At 37.5% G+C, this 25,650-nt stretch overlaps 1 protein-coding gene across 1 annotated transcript in view; it reads right to left on the bottom strand.

The window, feature by feature from the left end:
• dlg4a (discs, large homolog 4a) overlaps positions 1-21,295 on the bottom strand; it is a gene marked incomplete at its 5' end in the record, with an annotated part of 163,128 nt that extends 141,833 nt beyond the window's left edge. Inside the window, one exon of the mRNA XM_084115411.1 lies at positions 21,152-21,295. Coding sequence (XP_083971537.1) covers positions 21,152-21,181 — 30 coding nt within the window. The remainder of the gene's footprint in view (positions 1-21,151) is intronic.
• Between the last annotated feature and the right edge of the window lie 4,355 nt (positions 21,296-25,650).

Here is a 25,650-nt window from a genome sequence, read left to right on the forward strand (position 1 = left end):
CTGAAATACATAACTAAGACAGTTTCCTCTGATAACAGATCACTCTATATTGTAATGTAGACATGAATTTTCTGTAAAGCTGCTTTGAAACAAAAGCGTTATACAAATTAATGTGAATTAAACTGGACTGAACTTTAGTGTGAATGCCGACTTCACACGGTCATTATGTCAGTTATAAGACATAAAAAAGTTACCATATCAACCAAAATTTCAACATCAGTGCATAACTACATCTAAAGTTAATCTCCGTCCATCCATCCACACTGGAGTGAGACATGTGAAATGATCTGATATGGTGATGGTTTTGAGAGCTTATGGAGGGTGAACATCAGTTTACTTGGCCCGCCGGTGAAGTTCTTTCCATTTTAAATAGGCCATCTGCCTCCTGTATGTTAGACTAACACACACACACGCATACACACAGGTACACGCACACACGCACTTATTTTTATCAACGTAATCACACACTCTGCCAATCTCTAGCCTTTTCTCACTCTCACAGACGTGTGAACGTTTTAAAAAAAAAGTCTTGTTAATATCCATGGAGACGCTCTCCAGTCTGTCTCAAATCACTTTAAAAGTTGTGTTAGCACAGTACATCACAGAAGTGTTCACTGCATGCATCCTCCTCCTCCTCCTCCTCCTCCTCCTCCTCCTCCTCCTCCTCCTCATCATCCTCATAGCTGGCCAGCAAATGAGTACGTCCCAAACACACAGCAAATGCTTTTCTACATCACTTGTGTTTTCAGTCAGTAGCTTTGTATGAAGATACACCTCAGAAGGCAACTTGTTTCAGACCGGCGTCCAAATGTACATCTCACCCAGCAACCTCTATTAGCCGTCCAAACACAGCCCTGACGTCTAGGCTCAAACAAAGCAAAATTTGGGCTGTCAGTGAAAATGTAATAAACGTCTAACCATAGCACAAGAAGCACAGGCTACGCATAGAACAGGTCAAAGAAATGAAACACATTGTAATCACAGTTGACTTTGCTTACATGATGGGATATCACACATCTCGCAAGTTATTTAGGCAAAAATGACATGTAACAATTCAAGGTTATTTTGGCTAGAAGTGGGTTCCTCATAGCCGGACTATATCGGGTCTATAGTTCACCTAGACGTTGAAATTACGGCTATTGCTTGCTGGGAAAGATCTATAATAGGGCTTCTTAAAATTTCTTAAAAAATTATTTTCATGATTAGTTATCACAACTTTTTATCTTTTGTCAAATCAACTTAGATAATAATGTGGTTCAAATATTAAAACATAATATTTTGAGTGTATGTTAATTAAACCAATCTCCTTCATTGTATTAACTCAATTTTTTTTAATTTCAACTAACTCAAAATTTTAAGGCAACCAGGCAACTTACTTTTTTCTGTTTAACCAACAATAACATTTACAGTGCACACTATTAAAAATAAAAGTTCTTTATTGGCATCTATGGTATCTCCGTGAAGAACCTTTAACATTGTTAAATTGTACAAAAGGTTCTTCAGATTTTTTTAAATGTTCTTCAACATTAGAAAAAAAGGCTCTTTTAAGAACGGCTCTGTCACAGGTGTGTGTAGGCAGACAGACGAAGAGGCAAATGAATAAAGTCCAACGTGAAGTTTAATAATAATAATCAAAAACAGGCAGCAATCCAAACGGGTAGTAATACACACCATAAACGTAAACGTGACCAGACAACAAACACAAACAGAGGACAAGGAGGAACTTGAGTACTGACACAGTGAAAGGTAAAATAATACACAGCTGAACCAAACAAACTCATAATGACGGTGACCGTGGTAACAAAGGAGCGGCAGAAAAATCAAACAAAGGAAGACATGTGACTAATGAAAACAAACTGAATGTCCATGAAATCTAAGGCCCTGTTCACACGATCACAGGTTTTTTCACGCAGCTTATGCGTTTTGGCCATTCGTCCACATGCAAACGCATGTATCCGGTCACTGAAAGGGAAGAGAACCTTTTTGAAAACTCCTGCCATGGAGAAGATTTTCAGAAACTCTGGTTGCACTGTTGTCGTGTAGCCGGTGAAACCAGAGATTTTGGCTTGTGACGTCGGAGTCTGCGCTGTATTCATCTTTGTTTGACATCAGATTGTGTGCCGCTATCTCCTTTGTTTACATGCGAATCTGTGCAATGGCGGATGTAGCCAAAATATTGCTGCTAATAACTGTGCTAACAGGGCTTATACACAGATACATGCACAGTTCTCCCATTATATTGCGGAACAGAGGCGTCAGAATGCAATACTACACAGGCCACTGCTTATGACAACATGTTGTTAGCCTACAAGAACTGGTAATAACCTTTTTTTTTAGGCTTCTGATTAGCCAACATGGCTTTATGGATAGGATTATATCACCACCTGTTGGTTTGGCATGCTCTTGACAGCGCTTCATAGCGTGTTTTTGCATTTTCATGTGTACAGAGGTTTTTTTTGTTTGTTTTTTATAAAAATACCTGTGTACGTTTGGACTCGGCCTAAAACAAACTGAACATTACTGTAACAGGATCACTGAAAGGTTCTTTGGGGAACCCAAAATGGTTCTTCTAACGCTGCATGAAAACACCCTTTTGGGACCTTTATTTTAATTAATGATATAGTGGTTTCCAGGGCTAGTTGTCACACTTTTACTGCAGTGTAAGTGTTTTGGGGTAGGTTTAGCTTTTCAATAAAGGTTAATACTTTAAGTAAGGAATAATTGACGACAGGCCGTTGAATTATTAGAAAAATAATGCACACCCGAGGTGATAATGCGGTCACGACGCAGAACGGAGTGACCTGAGTCTGTATGTGTTCGGCAGCAGCGTCTCTACTCATCGCGAAAGCTGTAAGTTTAACTGATTCAAAAACAACAACGTTATCGATACATGACTATTTTCTGTGTGTGTGTGTGTGTGTCTGGACTGTTTGTGTGTGTGTTGTATGAGAGAGTGGGAGAAAGAGAGCATGCTTTCCATAGATAATGAAACATAATTTTGTTGGGAAAACATGGAAATAGTTAGTCATTTTTATCCTATGTTTGTTATATTTATTTGCCTGGTCAGTGTCTTTGTGGGTTTTGGTTCTTCTGCTGTTGTCGGCTGTATAAGGACCTTTGAAATAACTGAAATCATTTGGCGACGTGAGATGGAAAAGTAATGCGGTCAAGACTTGCCTCTAACTATACTTTAGCTGTGCATTTACTAGAAAATAATTGCACACATTAGAACGTTGGTCAACCAATAAGAATCAAACCTTCAACAGCCCTGTAGTATAATAATAGTTAATGCATTAGGTGTCATGAAATAACAATAAACAATACTTTACTGCATTTATTAATCTAGGTTAATGCTAATATCTACATTTACTAATACATTTTTAAAGGTCCCATTGCATGGATTATTTTATTATTTTAGAATGTTTCCTGGGGTGCCCTTATAATGTTAGTATGTTTTTTAGATCAAAAGTTGTTATAATTTAGAAATAAAAGGCATATTTCCTAGCCTGATTTTAGCCTCTGATTTGAATGCTTTGTTTGAAGGGGCGTGTCTGCTGTGAGACTTCAGTGTAAACGCCCACTGCTGTGATTGGCTGCTGTGAGACTTCAGTGTAAACGCCCACTGCTGTGATTGGCTGCTGTGAGACTTCAGTGTAAACGCCCACTGCTGTGATTGGAAGCTGTGAGACTTCAGTGTAAACGCCCACTGCTGTGATTGGCTGCTGTGAGACTTCAGTGTAAACGCCCACTGCTGTGATTGGCTGCTGTAAGACTTCAGTGTAAACGCCCACTGCTGTGATTGGCTGCTGTGAGACTTCAGTGTAAACGCCCACTGCTGTGATTGGCTGCTGTGAGACTTCAGTGTAAACGCCCACTCGTGAGCTTAGAATTATAAGGTTCTATCTCCACTTTTGGTCGAAATTGAGTTTTTGACATAATCTGATCCATTAGGTGTTTATTAATGCCTGTGTGGTGTTATTTTTGTAGAAAAATATTTTGTTAGTAGTTATTAATAAAATAAAAAGGTTCCATCTCTCCATTGCCAGCTGGGATGTAAAAACTTTGATGCTCAATATCTCAGAACTACCCTAAACGGAGATAGAACCTTATAATTCTAAGCTCACGCACTGCTGTGATTGGCTGACATGCTTGCATATGAAATAGCTAGCATTACACGTGGAATTCTCTCGAATAATTTTACTATAACAGCTATTATACGTTTTTACTATTACAGCTATCGGGATTAACGAATCGTGAGAAGTTTTTTAAGTATGTAGATCTATTCCCATCACATAAAAGGTTGCAGTGATGAGCATTGAGCAGATGACAGCCTGTTGATCGCGTGAATGAAGATCTTATCATTGCAACGCAGTTTCTGCACTCTCACTAATGATTTCACCAATGCAAACATAAGGTAAGTACAGTAAGAGCTTCGTTGTGCAGCGTAACAGCATCAATGATTTCATAACGAGTTTTGGCAAGTGTCCAGATAAACTCGTGCTGTGTGATTGACAGATTGTTCTTTGATTGCTTTCTGTATTAATCACAGTTTAAGTAAGATTATAGAGAAACGACGTGAAGTTGATCGTTTAGTCACTGGCTTGATTTACTGATGCATAAACAGTATTGAACGACTTTGAGAGAAAGATTATCTGTCTGAACTTGAACAATTACACATCAGAAATTCAAATAACCCACTGGTTCTTCAGAGGCTCGGATGAAGGAACTAAAAAAATACTTTTGTGTTCATTTGTACATCCAAACACTGAGCAACTGCCATGCTTCGCTCGTTTGCAAGCCATGATGTCTCTCCAGGGAAAAAACAATATCCTTTGAAACTGAACCCAGCTCATATTCTCATTGGCGGGCCAAATTCTCTTTGCGGGCAAAGAAGAGAAAGGGGAGGTGACCTTTCCCCTTATGATGACATAAGGGGAAGATTTCTAGATTCGCCCGTCTGAGCTTTCATTTTCTCAAAAATATCCAGGGCTTGGTTTACACCATAGACTGTAAAAAAATATGGACGTAGTGTCCGTGACGTCACCCGTAGGTTTCTGAAGAGCATTTTTGAAGCCTAAAGTAGGCGGAGCCGGCCGTCGCCATCTTGGCCTTGCGTCACTCCCGGATAACAGAAAATAGGCAAACAGGCGAGTGGAGCTGAGGAGCCTGGCCATAGATATTAGCCTGGCTATCTGAAATCACCTAGCTCGACGTGATCGAGTTAGCTGATGATGTAAAGCCAATTAAAAGTTCCTATTTTTGCCCTTCGAAATATTATAATAGTTAAAAGACATGGCTACAAGTGAGACTGTGTATTGTGATTCTCTACTATTCTGCTAGTTGAAAATGTATTATGCAGTAACTATTATTATTCTTTAGTGTGAGATATTACTCTGAGAGTGTGTGTGTGACAGTGATTTATGTGCATACATGTCAGTCACTCTTTCTTATGGTCCGTCAGTGCGGCATCGCTCGTCAAGTTCGTAGAGAGCTTTTTAAGTCCATTTTAAATTCTGATTTTGGTCGCCTCTCAAATGGGTTAAACCATAGATATATTGCCTATGAAGTTCAAGTAAATGCGCTAGAAAATCCGCGCTCATTCATGGATGTGCATTTATTGCATGGACGGAGGAAGCGCCGACGCCTGCAGGATTTCATCTGACGGCAACTTACATAAGCATATAATCTATCTGTTCCGTGAGAGCAGAACGAACGAGCCTTTATTGACGTTTTTAAATCTGAAAACTCCAAAAAGCAACGAAATTGTCAGACATCCATTAGTGCATGTTCACAGAGGAAAACAACTGAAATACAGCGCTGGTTGTTCTCTCGAACGATACTCGACGACAACGACGGAATCCTAAGACATGGGCGAAGTAATGGGTGTATTAAATTGTATGAAATAATCCCGGAAAAAAGCACAAAACACTGCAGAGGTGGCAAGTTCAGCAGCAACATTTGCTGAGGTGAAGTGACGGCTAACACCAGACAAACGGCTAGCATTGACATCAGCGACAACCCACCTGTCACTCAAGTGGCCACACCCTTAATTTTGCAGAACTTTAAATATTAATCAACTAAGTTATAAAAAAACTTTTGAGTTATAAAAAAATTCACCCCCCTCACAGTTGTTATGAAGGGCAAAATTAGCTGTATAGACCAAAGCCACAGAGAGAACCAGGCTGTAAACATGTTTTTTTCTGCTGTAAAGTTGGTAATTTTAACATGGGGGAGATACAGATTTGACTCACTTCTGCAGCCAGCCCAAGCGGCCAGTCAATGAATTGCAGTTTAACTCACTTCCGTGTTAGTTTCAAGAGAGAGACGAGGAGGTTGCCGCTTGGTTTACACCATAGCCAGTATAAGAAGTGGACAGAGCCATCTCATTGGATCTCAATTGAGACAAGTGAAGCCCATTTTTAGCGATTTCTTAGCACTTCCTTTCCTGACGCGCAGACTCAAACCGAGCAAAGCGTTACACGGACCACGTGAGCAACCCGTCTGTCTTCTAGTAGCTGGGCCAAGAGAAATCTGAATCATTCCCTTCCGAATCTTGCAGAGACGGAGAGTGTGAGTAGGAGGTGTCCATGAGCTAGGAGCAGGAGCAACTTTTGCTAGGTATTCTGATTAATTATTTTGTCATTTTGCCTCCACGTCTCCCCGATTGCGCGCAAGCTTCTCCTCCCGTCCATACGGTAATCTCTCTACTGTGCGACAGAGAGTCGCGTGGTTATGACGCAATCGTTAGCCTACTTTTACAAAAACTGCTTCTACTGGGCCATAACATAAGCTACAAGGTAATGGAGCATTTTATACATTGTCGTGTTTCTTTAGAAATAAATAATGGACAAATGGAGTCTTCAAACGCCTCAGATGTAAAGTAATTCGCTGTCAAAGTGACGCCAAAATGAATGGGAGTCAATGGGATGCTAACAGCATGTGAAGTTCTGCTACAAGATGGTGGCACGCGGCCGGCTTCAACTTCCGGTCGACTTCCTTCCCGCTTGGTTTACACCCATCAAATCGTCTAGCCACTGGGGGACCATAGGCAGGCTAGGGAAACTCATATTAAGGTTAAAAAACCTCATAAAGTGAAATTTTCATGCAATGGGACCTTTAACATTGTACTTCATTAGAATTAGTATAATCGAACATGAATAGCAGTTCTCCTCTGTCTATACCATGTGAACATAGTGTCACTGTCACTAGTTAGCTGAGTTTATTTGGTAAGCATTGAATAAAACTGATGATTATTAATCAAACTGTATTATTCATTTAATGTTTATAAGGTCCGCCACACATTTTCTGAGGTGCAAGTAGAGAATGAGGAAGGACTATTGTGTTTTCCAGGGACCCACAAAGTTATAAGTTACTGTCCTTATATTGTCCTTATTAATTTATACTACTATACTACAACTGTGTATTTTGTACAGTTTGTACAGTCTGTGTAGTTGGAGCAAACTCAAGTTTTGAACGTTTAGATTGAACCAAATGAATCTGTAATGACTAGAGTGGTTATTTGTCAGTTGAAAAACGTTCAGTTATAAACGTAACATAAATACAACTGACTTCTTTCAACTGCTTTGTCAGAGAACGCTTTTATTCTTTCAGTCATCCACCAAAATGCATACAAAAGATTATGAGATATCATCTACACATCTACTCTGCCTTCAGGAATCAACCAGATGGAGGAATCTTTGTAGACAGGTTAATGTGAATATTGTATTGAGGCACATCTTTATCTTTCTACTCTACAAAATAAAAGGTTTTACTGCCTGATGTCATGGAAGAACCTTTTTAGGAGAATATTTTTAACGTTTAAGAATCAGACTATGGTTCTTTAGAAAAGATTAATGCAGTGATGCTTTAAACAAAAAAGGAATATGTGGCTTTTTCTCAGTCTGACAAAAGATCTGAAGGACTGCTCGACCAAATGGTTGAGCACATTTTGAGTCAGTATATTTTATTGAGAGGAGTACCTAACTTAACTCAAGCTGATTGAGCCATCTCTACCATCTGGTTGAGGTATGTTACGCCAAAAAAAATCCACTAGATGTCACAGTGTCAATCAACAGCACTTGTCACAACACTTCCTCAAACATGGATTTCAGAAACAAAAAAAATCACTCCTGCCATGTGAGCTGGTTTTGGTGAAATTTTGAGAATGAAAATTTTCCCTTTTTGAGAATGGACATTAAAATGCACTAATTAAACTTGGTTCTAATTCAAGAATGCTTTGGAATATAGACCTGAGTTTGGTCTTTTTTTAAAGAAAACACTCAGCAGATTATTTATATAAGTTTAAATTTACAGTAAATCAAATATACTGTACTTAATTTTTTTCTTTTATATAAAATATATATTTTACAAAATATTTTTTACTATAAAATTACTATAAAATCAAAGCCATATATCTAACCAAGTTGAGTTCCAAATGTGAAGTTGATATCACAAAAAATGAAGTTCCCATGAGATTTTGTTTAGGCGTATTACCAAAAATAGCCACCGGGTGACATACATTCCATTGAATTGAATTGTATGCATTCTGCCATATCAAATTAATAAATTTCTGTCCAAATATCACTTCTGTCACAAAATATGGAACCTTGAGACTCAGACCTTTCTGACAATATGTGTTTTGTCAAGATTAGATCATAAATTATGATGGGCAAAGAAAAATAAAATCCTACCACACTTGACGGCGTGTTTCTTGAAACATAAAAGCCTAAAATGCCATTATATTACTATCTTTTATTTATTTTTATTTTTTTGAATGCAGAAAGAATGTAATGTCTTTGGTTTTGTTACTTTTAGTTATTTGTGTTATTTATTTTAAGATGTTAAGAAAACATATCATTTCCTGTGTTAATATTTAATGGCATACTTCAATAAATAAAGAAGATTCAATATACAAAAATATTTTATTTTGATTATGTTTTTAAATAAATTTGTATTATATTTCATATTTTCAAAGTTCATATGAAAATGTGTATACAATTTATTTTACCTTTAAGTGCCATCTCAACCATTTGGTAGAGGCCGATATTTTTTAAATTATGGGATGTGTTGAAAAAAAAGACAATGATTGTGGTTACTAGCGACATAAGTAGATAAGAAATGCAATTTTTTAAATGCCTTTTTCTTGGTGGGCAGTTAAAAGGTTAATATCATGTACCTTTTTAATTCCCAAACATCTCATGCAACTCAAGAACGCTGTGCCATGAAAAAAATAATACTTGATAATAAGAGGGTTCATTCCTGAATAAGCGGGTCTGTCTTTTCCTGGTCCTAAAAAGTGCAAGAATATGTGATTCGGAGCAACACCATCTCTTTGTCCAAGTCGAGGAAAGTGTTTTGGAAAATGGTCATTAGTTTGCTTATTGGTGATCAATATATTTAAAGATAACATCCTAGAGGAAGATATTACCTTTGTTCTTCATGGCGAATCCTCAAGTCAACTGTTTCCTTTTTTATTATTTATCACATCACTCATTGATGCATCAGCTGATTAATGTATGCTATCCTGTGAATAAGCTTATTTAAAAAATGAAGACATTGCATGGCTCAGTTTAATGTTCAATAAACGCTCAAACTGGCCTATCTCATCTTTAGCAAATGAATCACTCAAACAGGCAGTTAGATCTGTGAGTGTGAATCTTTCATCCAGTTTTAGGCAATTAACCCAGTTTCTTCAGTCTTGTGTAAAAGCCTCAAATCATTATTCACTCAAAATCTTGCCTTCTGCCTAGCTCTCAACACTTGTTAATGCTTCCATATAGCTATTCAAACATTAACATAACCTGCCTCCTCCTATATGGTCAGTTCTCTTTCAGGTCAACTACACATGACAGACGAGTTAAAAGTCGAAATGCTTATGGTTAGACAGTAAAAAAAATCTGTTAAATTTACCGTAAAAAATACGGTAGCAACATTTTAGATTTTACAGACTTTACTTAAATTTACAGTAATAAACTGTATTTAATTATCTGATAATGTTAATTTACTGACCTATTGAAGTATCGATATCTGTTTTGTACCATAGTTATACACTGACAACATCACAGTGGTGATGAAAAATCACATGATGAATTAAAGCTCATCACAAGCAGCTCTTTCACAAGAAAGTTAATATATAGAAGCTGCACAGTGTCATTCACACAAACACTAAACACCATCATGGTAACACACATGAAATAAAAAAAATGCAATAAACATTAATTTAACAACATTAAATGTAACATAAAACACTCATGTCATAACTGATTAGAAAAAACTAAGAAAACTATGAAGAAACATAGTTATTTCAACAAAAATACATTAAGGGCCCTATTTTAACGATCTGAAACGCAAGTATCAAACGCGGAATGCAAGTAACTTTGTGGGCGGATCTCGGGCGCTGTTGCTGATTCTGATTCTTAAACGCCCGACGCAAATCTAAAATGGGTTGGTCTGAAGTCGCTTCATTACTCATTGGTGTGGTTTGGGCGTAACGTGAAATAAACCAATCAGAGCATCATCTCACATTCCCTTTAAGAGCAGGCGCGCTTGTTCCATGGCGGATTGCTATTATAACGGCGGATTTGCCAGACGCACGCCAGGAGCGGTTCACAGCCGAGGAGACCGACGTTCTCCTCAGGGAACAGAGAAGTGACACAGAGAAGTGACAGAGAGAAGTGACATTGGGGATGGAGAAACCCACCCAAATTAGCTTCGGTTAAACAGGCGTATAATAATTTGGGTAAATGTGTAAGCTAGATTTATGCCTATTTTTTCACATCTTCATGGACACTACAATGATTTCCCTCGTGTGTTAATATGTTTCCTTGTAATAATGTAGCCTATGATTTGCAAAAATGAAAACTGCTGCGTCTGTGTAGATGAGAGAAGCAAAGTGTATGTGCGTTGTGCACACGCTACATTATGGCAAAGCATGCGCCCTTAAAATAGCATCTGAATAACACGCCACTGACTTTAGACGAGGTTTCTCCTGGTCTGTGGCTGAATTGTTTTCTGAAACTGCAAAATAGCACCAGGGAACGTTTCCGCCGGAACACGCCTCCTCTTTTCGCTGAACCGCCCCCACAGTTCAAGTTCATTCCCTAATTTACCAACGTGCGTCTGTGGAGGGAAAAGTCCGCTGTGCGCGGGTGCAAAATAGGAATGATACATGCGTCGGTGTACAAAGTCAATTGCGCTGGGTGCAAGATAGGGCCCTTTATGTGAAGTGTCACACAGGGAATTGTGGGAACCTTACGTTTACGTTTTTTCACTGTAAATTATACAATGACTTGTTCTTTTTCACTTCCAAAAACTGTACATTTAACGGTATTTTACAGTAAAATTACATTAAATGTACCGTTAGATTACCGTATAGTAAGGAAACTTTCTGTTAACCAATTAACAGTTTTTCACTGTAGCATTTTTACAGTCTTTGACCGTTAAAATCACAATCATTTTTTACAGTGTGTCCAAAAACATTACATTCAGTTTGCACTTTAGTACATCTTAGGTATCTTTTTTTAAAGTATATAAATTCCATAAGTACTGCTAAAGTGTACTTGATTTTTAGCAAGGTCTTTTAGTGTTCAACATGAACCACAAGCTTGCAATGCTTTAGTCAAGCATTCACTTTTGTGTTTATTTTGCATATATTTCCGACCTAACTCTTCTTTACAGGGTAAAATCAAATGTAAAATCAAAACTGAAATGCCCGTCTCGTTTAAAAAATCTCACTCACAGTTTTACTAGCATGAAATAAATAAGCCTTGTGATGGCTGAAATTTTGGCTGTTTGTGCCAAATTAGCTGTGGATAAATGAGATTGCCCGTCACCATCACAAACAGCACTTGTTCAACAATCTCCGTCATTACCGACAACAAAATCTGTTAATAGGTCACAGTCTTAAACTCTCCAAAAATCTTTCACTCTTTTCTCCCCTTACTCTTCTAAATACGAGTCAGGGTCAGACATTTGAAGAGATCAAATTAAACTAAATGTTTGGTAGTGCTGAATAAAAAGTTCTGCTGTAAAGGTTTGTTTATTCAGTGGGGGGGAAATGATGGTTCTGCTCAAGGACTTTAACACACACCTGCTGTACTTGTAAAGTATAATTTATTATTTTTTTAACAGGTTGTTTGAAGGTCAGCCATCCAAGTACACCTTTCATCAGCATCTGGTTCTGTCTGAAACTGTCTAAAGAATGTGGCCTAATTAATCAGCTCAGAAATGACTATGTGCTGATCCCAAACCAATCGTTCAAAGGAAAGTTCACTCAGACATAAATTCTGTCATTACTGACTCACTTTTGTGTCGTTCCTAAGCGGTTAACTGATATTCCCCTGAGATGAAGACTCATATCGGTAGTCTACTAAAAAAGCGGTTTTATTTTACCTGGAGTACGCCTCATAGGACGAGATCATATGACCCGTCGAATACTAGGCTACTCCCTTTATCCCTGTAACGCCCTGTTACCAGACACTTAAATAGTCAAGTCTAACTGCAATGACTGAATTGTATAATCTCTTTAGTGGAATCAGTAAAGGACAATGTTGGTATATCGGCCAGCACAACATAAACAAAAAATATGTTATTCAACAAATGATATTGTTAAAAAATAATAATAATACACTTAAATAATACACAAATTCAAACTCAAATTCATATTCAAACTTCAAATTCCAATTCAGACACATGTCGGTCTGGCAGGTTTTACATCAAACGCAAGTCCATACACAACATGCCAAGATTGAATATGTGGTAGTGTGAATGGATTTTGAGAGCTGTGGCAGAGAGAAAGATTATGGGGAATTCATTTGGGTCTGTTCCTCACACAAAGCTAACATAAGACTTCAGAGGAATTGTGTCACTGTACGCTTTAGTTGCATGGGCCAGAACATTCTTCATGACTTTTATTTTTGTATTCCATGGAAAAAAGTCACATGGGTTTAAAACAGAATGTAATTGATGACAGATTTTTGGGTGAACTAATATTGTATGCACTGTGGATCTTCTTTTGATAAGTAAAAATACATTTATAAAACGGATAGTTCCGGTCCTTGATTCTGATTGGTTGAGCCGCGTTCGAAGCCATTGTAAATTACTCAACAAACACACACCTGTGACCGCATTACATTAGTATTACTGTTGCTAGGCAACCTCTTTGGAACTACATTGCTTGGCGGAGGAATAAATGTGTTATAACGTTATATTTTTTTGTTGCTGGTGTTATTTTATGAATAAAATAAATAGTAAAATAAATATTTTTATGGAGTAACCATTTTAAAAAAGCAATAAGCCCCTTGAAGCCGTGTTTTAGGCTAACAACGTCCCTTAGTTGTTCTAAAATCACTGTAAAACACGGCTTCGCTCGCGAGGCTTATTGCTTTAACAGACAACCATGTCTGGCAGAGATGCCAAATACTCTTCATCTTAACGCTGCATTCACACGGGGCGTTGGCGTCGACGCTTGACGGAGGGAGTGTCTGAAGTTTGATAACAGTGACAACAGCCAATCACGTTACTTTTCCGGTGTTGCATGAACGCAAATACGCAATTGACTGGCGTCTGCGCTAGGGTATTTGCATAGGCGATCTAATTTTTCAACTTCTGCCGCAAGCAACGCTAGTGACACGATGCAACGAAACCCACAATTCAGTTCAGCAACGCATGACGTCACCCATTCAAAGTAAATGAGAAGTGTTGACCCCGATGCACCATGTGAATGCAGCGTAACGCTGTAAAGCATGCATCATTTTTGTTGAAAAACACAATCTACAACATTCTTTCTGTGGTCTAATTAATGGTTTAGACCTTTTTTAGCAAGTTAAAGGCCTTAAGTATAATTCATGCCTCTTTTTGCTCTGAAATCTATTGATTTTTATAAAGTAAATGTAAGAATAACTTTTATATTGTTATCAAATATTTCAAAATGAACACTGACTGCACTTTAGCAACTTTACTTGATTATCTGTAGGCCTACATAATTGTTTAGAAAAATCATGTGAGACACAAATATGATCAGTCAGGCTTTTGAGGAAGGTTTATTTGTTCATCTCTCAGTGATCATTGTATTGCACTGAATAATATGTTTTAAAACTACAGAGCTTTGATCTTAAAACTAAGCATTCAGATATCATCCCACTAAGAAATATTATTGGAAGATATGAAAAGACAACTGATATTGTGCAATTTTAGTAGTAATCTCATTGATTTTACAAGCTATCAGAATTTCATCTTACTTTTGGGCCATATAAATATCAGCAACTGCATCAAATTGCTCAATTTGAGCCTCTGAATAAAATTGAGGTGTTTTTTCCCTCCTCAATATCCTTTATATTGTCACTATTATAAGACTATATGAGCCATAAAAGCCTGATATGATACTTAATAAAAAAGCAAATTAAATTATTCATACTTTGTCTTAAGTGTCAATAAATTGTTCCATTTCAAAGATTTTTCTGACTATTATTTCATATGTCAGGCGTTATGCCTGCAACAGATCCAATAAGATCATTTCAAATCACATTGTACGACATGGATCTAATAAACTTGGGTACGACATGTATGTAGACTGTACGATGACACCTATTGAATCGTATGGCACCAATCACATCGGGTTATCTGATATAGGCGGGCCAGAGGCGAGCTAAACAGAAGACGACAGCGCTGTGACGTCGAAGTCATTAGTAAACATTGCAAGATGGCTATGGATGAACACCAGCTGTTTGAAACGGCTTTGGAGTTAGACTTGGCTTTTTATCTAAAAGAGGAACAGAAGACGCCGCTCGAATCGTTCCTTTGCAAGAAGGGTGTTTTTGCTGTTTTGCCGACCGGACACGGCAAGAGTCTAATCTTCCAGTTAGCTCCGCTGGTAGCTAAGCGTATGGGGCTTGTTGTGATTGGTCGTAGTGTTATCCAATTGCGTGCAGTGAGATTTTCAAATGCATGCTTGGTGCTGCCCCTCGAGCTGGCCGATTTTCATTAGTCGATGCCAGACCATTAATCTTTCAGATTTAGGTCTGGATTTCCAGGTTAGCAAGTTAGTATAGATTAATAAAGAGGAGGAAATGAAAGAGGAGAATATGGACGAAGGGAAGAGACCAACTTGGCATGCCAATTTTGCAAATGGCACCTGAGGTAATTAGATTTAAGTTTTAGCGCCATGTCGCGTTGATCAATATACCATTTCATGTTGCATTTATATTGGCTAGTCAGTACGTACTGTAGGTCGTAGCAGCAAACACACACTGAGATGATCATCATACATTTCTGACACTTTCAAAAAATTATCGCAGGCTATCTTTGGTTGCAAGAGCGTGACAACAGCCGTCTTTGAACCTCTCTCACTGTATGACGTAGAACCACCGTTTCGGAGCCGCGACCAGAGAAATCGCCACGATGGGTCATCTTTCGTCTGGGACAGCCCAAAATCAAACAATATGTACCAGGTATTAAAGGGTTAAAGAGTGAACTGCTTCAGGACTGCTTTCTTGGGCTCAATGCAAGGTGTAAACGTCAAAATGGATGAACCACAGATTTCGGCTTGGCACTTGGTTTTTTGAGCTCCAACTTGAACTTGAGCCACAACTAGAACCATCTCACAGCGTGATCAAGACATTTATGCCCAGGCAAAGTGTAAGTTACGAACCTGCAGCACAGATGCTTGCAACAAAGACAGCAAGTTCCTGTCAGTGGTACAGCACGACGCTCACAACGCCAAGGTCACAAGTTTGATGCTTAGGAAATTAATATACTGTCTTGAATGCACTGTAAGTTGCATTTACAGTAAAAATGGATAAATGTAAATATTGTGTTGCAACAAAAAAGGTTCATTTAAATACAGCGAGAGACATTTATTGGTCAATGTGAGGTAGATTCTGTGGAGCCAGATTTGGCTCAATCTCAGTCACCACAGGGAGAGATCCAGTTTCAGTCTGACTGAAGAGGCTTTCAAAGGGTAAACCTCCACTTCTGTACACACACACACACACACACACACACACAAATGGCCCGTCTTCAGACACACTAACAAAATAAAGCATTGGAAGAGATTGCACACTGACACACACAGCTTATCAGCTTTCACACACACACCTCTACAGATACACAGAAACCTTCTCTCTATCGTTCTCTTCGCTCATCTTTCCTACCCACTTCATATTGTCTGCTTCTGTCAACTGACGAACAGGCGCCTGCTTCCGTTGCCAAGGGAACAGGCTTAAATCAAATGAAGCCAACAGGAACTGAGTGACATTCACATGCATCTGTGGCCACAGATGAGCCAACACACACTCACACATTTATACACAAACAAAAAAACTGTAAAAGAGCACACATGCTGAAGAAACATAGCATACACACAGATGTACGCTGGCACAATACATATCTCACCCACAATGCAACTCAATGAAACAGGAACATAATGTACAACAAACTTTACCAGAAAACGGGGAATAACACAAAGTTATAAAATTGCTGAATAAGGATGGGACTCACTGAGTGACACGAGGACACTGACAAGATTCAGGAACAAAAAAAGCACAGTGACAATAACTGTGTGAACTGAACGTATTGTTTTCGGACACTTAATTCCATGTTATTTACAACTAAATGAAAATGTATAATAGTTTAAATTTATATTAAATACAATCAGTTAAACTTAAGAGTGCTTTTTGACCAGGACTTAATTATATCTTTATATGTATGTCATCTCATCTCTAATGAAACTTGTGTCATGTATTTAAATAACAGGCATTATTTAATTACATGACACAAGTTTCATTAGAAATGGCATATACTGTATATAATGGCACCTTTCAAACATTTTACATTTGTAATGATGTTGCACATTTAAAATATGTAACTTTAAATGTTATATCAAATAACACGTATTTAAAGCATGAAACAAAATGATTTAAAAATTATTACTTTAAAGGAAAACTTTTTATTTGACATTATTGCAATGTGCACTTTTTAAAAGTGTGTAAAGAAACAGTCGTGAAAGTTTACTCTCTTTGAGTACACTTAAATGGCGTTTATTTCATTAATATTATATTATCAACAAGTACAGTTTTTTTTTAAACGTAGGCTATTTTTAAGATTTGAAGTACAGTAGCTATACCACTGTATATGTCAATTGTTTATTGTTTATTGTAGACATGCATGGAAGTTTTATGGAACTAAAAGTGCACTGTGACCATCCCTTAAAGGGACAGTTCACCCAAAAATCATAATTTATTCATCCTCAAGACAAGTTGTTCCAAACATTTATGAATTTTTTTCTTCTGCTGAACACAAAAGAAGATATGTTGAAGAATGTCGGTATATGACATATGACATCCATAGTATTTTTTTTCTATACTACGGAAGTCAGTGAGGCCCATCATCTGTTTGGTGACCCATATTATTAAAAAAAATCTTCTTTTGTGCTCAGCAGAAGAAAAAAATTCATACATGCTTGGAACAACGTGTCTTGAGGATGAATAAATTATGATTTTTGGGTCAAAAACGAAATTCATACAGGTTTGGAACAACTTGAGGGTGAGTAAATGATGACAGAATTTTCAGAACTATACGTTTAATTAAGAAAATCAAAGAAATAGTGATTAAAAAAAACACTGGGTTAAGTTGTTCATTTAAGTAAGAGAATGTTAGTAATTAAGACACCTTCAAGAGGGAATAATCAGCATATGCAGTTAGTACACTTGCTAGGTGCTAAGTGCTTTGAATTAGCCGTTTTGCTACAGTGTAAATGATTTAATTGTAAGCATAATAAACAAAGCTAATTGTATTCTGTGCTTCATACAGACTTAATGCTCATTAAAATGTATACTGGTTATGAATATGAACCATTCAATTAAATATTAATACTAGATGTGTGAAAGGCTACGGTTGAGGCAAGAACATCATTTTGGTGTCCAGAATCTATTTTGAGACTAATGTGAATCCGGAGTAAACTTTCTGGACATCCTAAAATCTAATGCAGTCGTTTGTTATAATCATGGCCCAGAAATCAGTAAAGTCTCATTTAGAGTTGTAGAAAATATCTCAACAATGTCTCAAACTGTCCTCAGATTTGCAACGAAGATTTATGAACTCTTCCCAGACCAAATTATCTAAGCTCTACATTTGTTTTATAGCTGCATGTGTACAGCTGTATATCTTTACTTGATGTCAAATGACTCTTTTGGCGATAACTATAAAGACAACAATAACTATATTAGCGTCTGGCGTTCTGTTTATTATAAGTTTTGTCGTCTTGCTCAAGTTCTTTAAAGCAGGATGGATTCTGATTGGCTTTCAATGTTTTAATTGTTCATAAGCTGGAAAAATGGTTCTGAAAAAGATTCCAACGATATTGTTTCTCTGTGTCGTTATGATAATAAGCCGTGGTGTGAACGATGCTATTCTTTTACTTCAGAGCGATTTCTAGAACTATATATTTATTGTTATCGTTATAAGTTATAGTTATTATCATCCTATGTGTGAACGGGCCTTAAATTGACCCCCCCCCCCCACACACACACACACACACTTTATTTCTCCATATAATACAAAGTTTCCCGACATTTCAAAATAAAGTACTACATTTTACCTTATTTTAGTTGACTATGTAGAAAGAAAGGGAAAAATAGAAAGCTAAAATTAAACAAGAAAAAGCATTTATGCCCTATAAGGCACTAGTTTGACATAAAACGAAACATACCATAAGCCTCACAGAATTGGAGTCCTTACTGAAATCACTATACGGTGTTTAATAGCGGCACATCCAAAGACCAGTGCACCATTTCCATCTCAACCCACACAAAAGCAGGCACTGCGCTAATTTCTCTCTTCAACTCTCTCTCTCTCTCCATACCTTTCTGACTCACTCATACAGTAGGTCTGTTGGGACTGAGGTCATATAGTGTTTAGGAGGAGCATGCAAGGTGGGAGTCCATCTGAAGACAATGAGAGAGAGAGAGAAAAGTGATAGAACAGACTCCAGCTCGGGAGAGAAAAGCACCAGCCAACGTTACATAAAGCATTGGAAGTGTTCTGCCAGGAACACGACATGGGCAAACAGGCACATGCCGTCAGGAGCAGTGGGATGTGTCTCAACTCATACACTGACTGCAGTTAGATGACAAATCACATGTGAGCATTTATTAATGAAAGCTTTCCTTCTCGTTCTCCGGCTCCCACACATTTATATGTCCTTCCCTCTCTATAATTTAACGGATCGCTCTCACTTTATTCTCTCGTTTCCTTTTCTTGTCCTCCTCCTCCTCCTCCTCCTCGTCCTCACGGACAGCATCACACGTCTGAAGCACCACAGCAGGGTCAGAAATTAACCAGGGCTCCAGGCCAAAATGACAGTGAAATTGACAAAAATGCCCCAGATATTTAATGTGTGTGTGTGTGTGTGTGTGTGTGTGTGTGTGTGTGTGTGTGTGTGTGTGCGTGTGTGTGTGTGTGTGTGTGTCTGCGTGTGTGTGTGTGTGTGTGTGCTTGAGTCTGAACTGTTCTTTTTATTATATATCAAACATCTGAAATATTTCATAATATTCCATCAAGTTATTGAGTGCGTGATAATGCAGACACTGAAGTGCCTTGTTGCTGTCAAATGTTTCTGAAGTAAGTGCAATACTCCCAATTACTCCAAAACTTAAAGGGTTAGTTCACCCAAAAAATTTAATTCTGTCATTATTTACTCACCCTCATGTCGTTCCAAACTAAGACTTTCGTTCATATTCTGAACACAAATGAAGATCTTTTTGATGAAATCTGAGAGATTTCTGTCCCTCCATTGACAGCTACGCAACTACCACTTTGACGCTACAAAGAGTTCATAAAGAGATCGTAAAACTAATCCATATGAATTGAGCGGTTTAGTCCAAATTTTCTGAAGAGACTCGATCGCATTATATGATGAACAGATTGAATTTAGGCTTTTATTCACATATAAACATTCATCAACTCACACACCAGTGGTAAACAGAAGCTCAAGCATGTTAGCTTGACGTGCAAGAACCAATGAGGTTCATTCTCGTGCTTAAAGCAGGTTCAGTTGAGCTTCTGTTTATGTTCGCTGATCAATGTTTATTTGTGAATACAATCTAAATTAATTCTGTTCGCCATATAAAGCGATCGAGTCTCTTCAGAAATTTTTTGACTAAACCGCTCAATTCAAATGGATTAGTTTTACAATCTCTTTATGAACGTTTTGAAGCGTCAAAGTGGTAGTTGCGTAGCTGTCAATGGAGGGACAGAAAGCTCTCAGATTTCATCAAAAAGATCTTCATTTGTGTTCAGAAAATTAACGAAAGTCTTGCGGGTTTGGGAATACATGAGGTTGAGTAGGCCTAATTAATGACAGAATTTTCATTTTTGGGTGAACTATCTCTTTAAAACAGCGAGCCATTAAAATCTACAGTGCAAGTAGGCAGTACACAGCACTTTTGCTGCTACTTTATTATTTGATGTTCATTTGAACCATCAGAAGTGTTCAGACTGAGAATTTATTTCATTTGTTTGATACTAAATTAAGTGTTTGTATATGGTTAGACTAAGAATCAATGTCCTGATAAAAATTAAAGGGGGGAAAAAAAGAAAAAATAAAGTTAATTTCTGACACTGCACCACATTGAGCGCGAGCTGCAGTTTCAAACTCCGTTCACACGAGACGCGTTCTTGCGTTCTGCTGCGCTATTGTTTAATTGCTGTACACATGTAGCCTACACACACGCTTAGATTGACCTCTTTGACAGTTTAGTAGTGTCTTGCTGGTTTTTTTGTTTTGTTTGTTTTTTCAGTGAGTCAGGTAAAAAGAAGTTTTAAAAAACGCGTCTCCGTTGCGTTGCGTCCAGTTTTTTTGAACGCGTCCATGCGCGCGCAAAAAAACGCGTAGTGAGGCAAGAGAGGGAATGCAAATACACGATGCTCCTATTAGAAACAGGCAGGAATTTGATTTCAAAATACGAGCTCGGATGAGAGAGAAAGTGAGAGCGGAAGATTAGACAAAAGAACAAAGAAGTGCTGAATCCATGAATATCGCTGGGAACGGAACACTCCCATAGGAGAACCAGCGAATAACGCTATAAACTTCGCGCGCGCACACCACAGATCCCAGCTTCTGGTCTCGTTCTGGTTGAGACGGAATGAATCGGCTTACCTTTGTGGTCACTATGCAGAGGCAGTCCATGGCAGAGAGAAGAAGACAGGTGGAGATGTATCCAAACCCCCGTTCCCCCCTCTCCCCTCTCTCCCTCCAGCTTCTCTCCTTCTCTCGTTCTCTCTCTCAGCGCCCGCCGTTCGCCCCGCTTTTCTTCAGCGTATCTCTTTTGACTGACTTCAGCATTGAGGAAAATAGAGTATGGAGGGAGGGGGGGAGAACGTAAAGAGGAAGGGGGTGGGACGGAGATAGAGAAAGAGAGAGAGAGAGAGGGAGGCTTCAGGATTTAGCAAACTAGGAAAGGATGAGGGGTGAGACAAAAAAAGACTAGATGGAAGAGAGGATACGAGCTGATGAAAGGAGGTGGGCAGGGGAGGATGAGTACAGATACGTGAGGTGACGAAGAGGGGGAGAAAAGAAAGAGGGAACGGAGTCGGACTGAAGCGGCAGAAGATGAAGATGTAGAGAGAGAGAGAGGGAGCGCGCGCGCACGGAGGGAGGGGACGTAAAAAGATGGAAGGGGAGGCGAATATGTGTGTGTGTAGAGAGAAAATAAGAGAGTTAAAAAACGAGAAAAGCAGCAAATGTAATTTAGTTCACGAAAACGGAAGTTCAGGCTAAAAGATAACGAGGGTACTACTCTGGTTGTCATGGCGTTGCCTTGGCAACGCTGCAGAGTTGTTGCTGTGTAAATAGCCGGGTTGTTGTCACGTGGCCATTGCTTTTTAAGCGCAGTGAAATCAGTGAGCGTTCCAATGGAATACAAGCGTACTGCGTTCTTAAAAAGGTAGTATGCGAAACAGTATGCAACGGTAAACGTATACTGTGCACGCATGGAATCCGCATACACTGCAGATCTATGCAACTTGATGTACTAAAATAATTAAATCTAAAACTGAAATAAAAAATATATTACATGCATATTTATGTATGCATAAATATATATTTATATATTTTATATTTTATGTATACATAAATATATATGCATATTTAAAAAAATAGACTACTTAATTAAAATGGAAACGGTAATATATAAAAAGAAATACATGCATAATAAAAATTGTGAAAAAATCTAAATATTAGCATAAAAACTAGTATCTCAAAGGTACTAAAATAACATTGCCTACAATTCATTGACTGGAACTTCCATTTCTAGTGTGATGACAATCGAAACTATTTAAACATTGTTTAACATTATTAGACATTTGTTATGCAGAATAATAATAATAAAAAAACATTATTTTCATGTTTACAACAAATTTGCCTATTTTTTTTATAAAAAAAAGTAAATGCATATTTTAAAAACACAACATAGGCTAATTACTAAATGTAACTTTTTAATTAAAATTAATAGAATAAATATAAACTATAATAGTATCACAATAATATTTGTTTTATGAGGAATTGGAATAAATGTTAAGCAGGTATTTTCGTGTTCACACAACAAATTGGCCTATTTTCTTTTTAAATAAAAACGATATGCATATTTTAAAAACAACAAAATTACAAAATTAACTTTTTAACTAAGGAAAACAGAAAATATAAAAATAAAACTACTGTAAATCAAAATAAAAACTATAATAGTATCAAAATGATATTAGAACAAAAAGTTATTAAGCACGTATATGTTCACACAACAAATTGGCCTATTTTATTTATTTTTTTACTATAACATCAGTATGAATTTTCCCGTCATGCATTAGCTAGGATTCTTTTTCTTTTGTTAAATACAGGTTGGGGTTGATTGTGTGTATTTTGAATAAATGAACTGTTTCAAGCTTGCTGGTTTACATCTTTTTCTCAGCTACAGTAAGCTTTCTGTCAATGAGCAGCATTATTTATTGTCACTGGGCAGTTAATAGTTAAAAAGAACAGTGAAACTATCATATGATAACGCATTCTATATTATAGAACATATCTAAAGAAAGAAAAGGAATTAAAGAAGAATGAAAAGTTCAGTGTTTTGCAGCTCATCAGTGCCCCCTGCTGATGAGGGTCAATGGGCAAAAGAATCACATACTTCCCTACTGTATAGTAGGTGAAAAACAGTATGTGACAAGAGTAGTATGTCCAAATTCACATTACTCAAAGAGGCTAAAAGTACCTGGATGACCTACTACTTCCTGCATATGATGGACACTTTACTATCCCATGATGCCACGGGAGAGGATTTGTGAATGACAGTGGACTTCGGTATAGGTCACACATGATTATGACAACTTGGCAAGTGTAGTAGCCTATACGTCCAGATTACATTCATACTTTATAGAACATACTTTTTTTGGCGGTCTTGAAGTAATTAGCTACTTATTCAAAGGAGTAGGCTATGCGATTTCGGACACAGACATTTGCTTAATTAACCGTGTATGTGACTGTTCGTGTGACAAAAAGTCCATTGATTTATACATACTTTTTTTAAAAAAAAAAAAAACACTATGTAGGCTGCATGCCGTTATGTGCAATACAGTTTTCCCTCAGTGTGCTTTGGTTATATACTGCACATTTTAGCAAAGGAGTTTGGCAGTTTTGGCACTGCAGAAATGGATTAATATGACAGTAGCCTGTGCTTTTCCTGACCCAATGTGAATGGGAGACAGCGTGGAAGAGACTATGCATTTTTTTTTTTTTCTCAGAAATAAAAGACACGAGAAAACAGAGAGAGGAGAGAATATGCGGCTATTTTTAGTGACACTGTCATCTTATTTGCTTGTTTTTATGCCTCTGTGTTAACACTTCAGTCTTTTCTATATCAATTCCAGTGCTGAACAGCAAATGGGAAGATGAGACCGACTAATGTCCATTTTATCAAAAAGCACAGTGAGTGTGTTTTATGTTGTGCACAATTTAAAATAAAATAAAAAGAAGAAGAAGAAGAAGAAAATTTAATGTATCACTTTACCTTTAAGACCATGGACTGTACCATTAAAGTCAGAGAACGGGCATGTCAGAGCCTCAAAGCCTTTCAATGAGAATCTCCACCCAGCCAAGGGTTAATGCTGTCGCAATGAAGCTGTTGTCGATGATGCACACATTTACAACCACAGATAAAACATTTGACAAAGAGAATCATTGTGTGAAGTGTCTGGACTGTGTGTAAACCAAACCATCTGTCTCTGCCATGCAGCAGCACATGCCACTTGAGTTCCAGAAGTGGAATAGTGTGTGTATGACATGACTTTCATGCATGTTGCAGGAGCGCACAATGTAAAATGTGTGTATGGAAGAGAATACTGTAGAAAACTGGCACTGTGCAAGGAGAGAGAGTGTGCATGCTTTCATTGGGTGTTGTTAAAACGGAAATAAGACAACGAATACAGAGGAATGCTTTTATTGGTTGAGTCAAATTTGGCCTTTGAATGGATTGACATCTTCACACCTACATCACTGTTGCATAAGTGCATGTATGTGTCTGTTGAAATGCGTGGACGATGTGCACATACTCTTTTGCTTTATTGTGCATGTATGTGTGGTTGTAACTGCATGCATTGGTGTGTGTAAGAGAGAGAGAGAGAGAGAGAGAGAGAGAGAGAGAGAGAGAGAGAGAGAGAGAGAATTGGAGTGGAACAGTGTAATTCTAAAATGAGTTTTAATAAATGAGGTTTTCCATAAAAGGAGAGTTGCACATAGCAAGCTTGTCATCACAAAATTACATTCACATACATACAAGCTCAAACACGTGTTGGGGGCATTAATATTTAGCACATACATATCTGCAGTCAGAAATGTGTGTTCACACATCACTGTGCCGTAGACAGAAGCTAATCAACAGATTCACACAAAAGCATTTTATTATAGTATAAATGCATGCATCTTAAGCAACATGTTCAAATTGGTTACATTTGCTATTTAAATTTTAGACATTAATGTTACAATCATGAATGTGATACAATATTTGATATGTAAAATAGCCAGATAAAGGCATTTCCTCATCTTCTTACACAAACACCTCGTTGTTTTGTCAAATTGCTCCATCTTGTGGTCGTTTCAGTGGAACAGATTTGTAATTTGACTATTTTCAGCAATATTACGTACAGCAGTCGCAGCGCAAAAATATTGTGAAATGTCACTGCTCAGTCTGCAATGATTGAGTCATCGGGCAGCAAATTAAACCTTTACCTATGACACATATTCAATAAAGTTCAAGATATTCTCCATCGAGCCTCATTCAGGACATTTTTGTCATTGCAGTACATATTTGTAAATTTTTTATTAATCCTTTATTTTTTTTAATCTTAACGACTCGGACCTGATATACAAATGGTATCCTCCAAGGAATCTTTACAAAATTAATTGATGAAGAAAAAAAAAAACACATCTCGTAGGCTAAAAATAAACGACTGTTGGTTCTGGTTGCTCAGCGCTGAGAAAAGTAGCAGGAACCACGTGACAAATCCATCGCTGCAGCAGTGCTTCAACTGCCGTCTGGACGATCATTTAATTATACCTAAATAATGACATTGAAATGCTTTAATGAACATTGAATAAAAAAAATAATACAC

The sequence above is a fragment of the Abramis brama genome, assembly GCF_963993115.1.
Source record: "Abramis brama genome assembly, chromosome: 5".
NCBI lineage: Eukaryota > Metazoa > Chordata > Actinopteri > Cypriniformes > Leuciscidae > Abramis > Abramis brama.